The sequence below is a fragment of the Lupinus angustifolius genome, unplaced genomic scaffold (assembly GCF_001865875.1).
Source record: "Lupinus angustifolius cultivar Tanjil unplaced genomic scaffold, LupAngTanjil_v1.0 Scaffold_200_13, whole genome shotgun sequence".
NCBI classification, from domain to species: Eukaryota; Viridiplantae; Streptophyta; class Magnoliopsida; order Fabales; family Fabaceae; genus Lupinus; species Lupinus angustifolius.
Window position 1 is genome coordinate 37,411 of NW_017726807.1, and position 1,934 is coordinate 39,344.

At 34.2% G+C, this 1,934-nt stretch overlaps 1 protein-coding gene across 1 annotated transcript; it reads left to right on the top strand.

The window, feature by feature from the left end:
- The first annotated feature begins 874 nt into the window (after nt 1–874).
- On the top strand, nt 875–1,688 carry LOC109340563 (ethylene-responsive transcription factor 1B-like). The gene has a single exon (XM_019578285.1). It carries the CDS (start codon nt 947–949, stop codon nt 1,658–1,660), a length of 714 nt encoding a protein of 237 aa, XP_019433830.1. The 5' UTR covers nt 875–946; the 3' UTR covers nt 1,661–1,688.
- Nucleotides 1,689–1,934: the final 246 nt, after the last annotated feature.

Consider the following 1,934-nt stretch of genomic DNA (forward strand, 5'->3'; position numbering starts at 1 on the left):
CAGAGGCCATTAAATGCTATATCGGGAGCTCTTATAGTTTCTACCATGAGGGAACCTACTTAAAGTGGGCATGAGAGGTTATGCGGGACAATGAACGTTATATTCGGGACCCATAATTAATTGTCCGGTTATGACCATGATGGAACAAACCTTACAACAAATATATAGTGGAAGAAAAAGTTATCTTAAGAACATCAACATATTTCATATTTCAAGCACAGGTTATTTTAATAGCAATTGCATGCTGGTTGAATAGTTAATTGCAAGAGTAACACTGAACAAACAAAATCGTATGAATGTGTTCAGCATTTACGTCCGTTTTTGTGGCGTCGCCAATCTGTTCCGTTGTTAGAACCTTCTTCTCCAGATGCAGTTGCCCACGTTTCTTGACTCTCTTTTTTACTCACGCCCCTTTAATAATAAAACCCCCAACAATAACTAATCATAATAACAACAACAACAGCAAAAATATAATAAATAATAATAAATTAAAAGTACGTAAAAAAGTTATTTCAATAATTAATGGTCTATAATAAATTTAAAATCTCGTATATGATAATGTATTTTTTTCATTAAAATGCCAATAATACTACACATATAGGCCATAGGATCTACCCTCTTTTTTGGTGCAACATAGGTCCATCCTTTAATAATACACAATCTAATGATAAATTATCCATAATCGTACTTTGCCAAGTTGCCCTCAATTATCTCAACCACTTTCTTAATTAAAACTTATTGATTATTCTTATTTTATTTTTAGTAGATTGATTTATTTATCAATCTTTTAATCTTCATGTTTATTTATTTTCATTTGGGTATATAAAGGTGACCACCTTCACAAATCTTCATTAAGAACCTACTATTAGTGTTTATACTTTATACAACTATCACACAGAAAAATCATCTGAATTTTGTATCTGCATTTTGATATATATATTTTTGAATGGATTTCGATTCTTCTTTCTCATGGGAAGACCTATTTTTCTTCAATGAAGACAACAACACCCTTCCCTTTAACATCAATAACCAACACTCACAAATCAAAGAATCATCCATAGAATCCAACTCTTCAGGATCTATTATTTGCAACACTGAATCACAAGAAGTCTCTTCAAACTCAACAACTAATGCACAAGTACTCAAAGAAACACATGCTCCATCATATTCATCACCACCACCAAAGGAAAGTAACAAGGAGAAGAGACCCTTTAGAGGAGTAAGGAGAAGACCATGGGGGAAATTTGCAGCAGAGATAAGAGACTCAACAAGAAATGGTGTTAGAGTTTGGATTGGAACATTTGACACTGCTGAAGAAGCTGCTCTAGCTTATGACCAAGCAGCTTTATCAACAAGAGGTTCCATGGCAGTGCTTAATTTTCCTGAAGAAGTTGTTAGAGAATCACTCAAAGACATGGCTAATAATAACAATAATAGTAAGCCTTATTTGGAAGATGGATCCTCTCCAGTGTTGGCACTCAAGAGGAAGCACACAATGAGAAGAAAATCCAAGAGCAATGGAACAAGCAATAACAAAAAAACCAAAAGGGATGGCACAGAATTAGAGTTGCTATCCAAAAATGTGCTGGTGTTTGAGGATTTGGGATCTGATTATCTAGACCAACTTCTAAGCTTAACATCTTCTCAAGTTTTCTGTTAGTTAGTTCATGGCTGGGTTTAAAATTGCGGCAACTGCAAACATAACAACATCACAGTTACGGTAGTGGTTGCATCAGCTACATTTTCATGTAGTTTTCCACACTTGTAATAAATGCAACACAATGGCCATTTAAAACATTTCAGGTGTTGGGTTGCTGATCAAATTTTTTTGTAATGTAAATTCTTTCATAATTTGGTAAAGCATTTCAACTTTTTCATCCTCTCCTTAGTGATTTTACTTCCATTGTAAGGTAGAGAGGGAGGAGAAAATGGAG

Coding starts and splice junctions, on each gene's coding strand:
- LOC109340563 (XM_019578285.1), top strand. CDS start 947: ATGGATTTCGATTCTTCTTTCTCATGGGAAGACCTATTTTTCTTCAAT.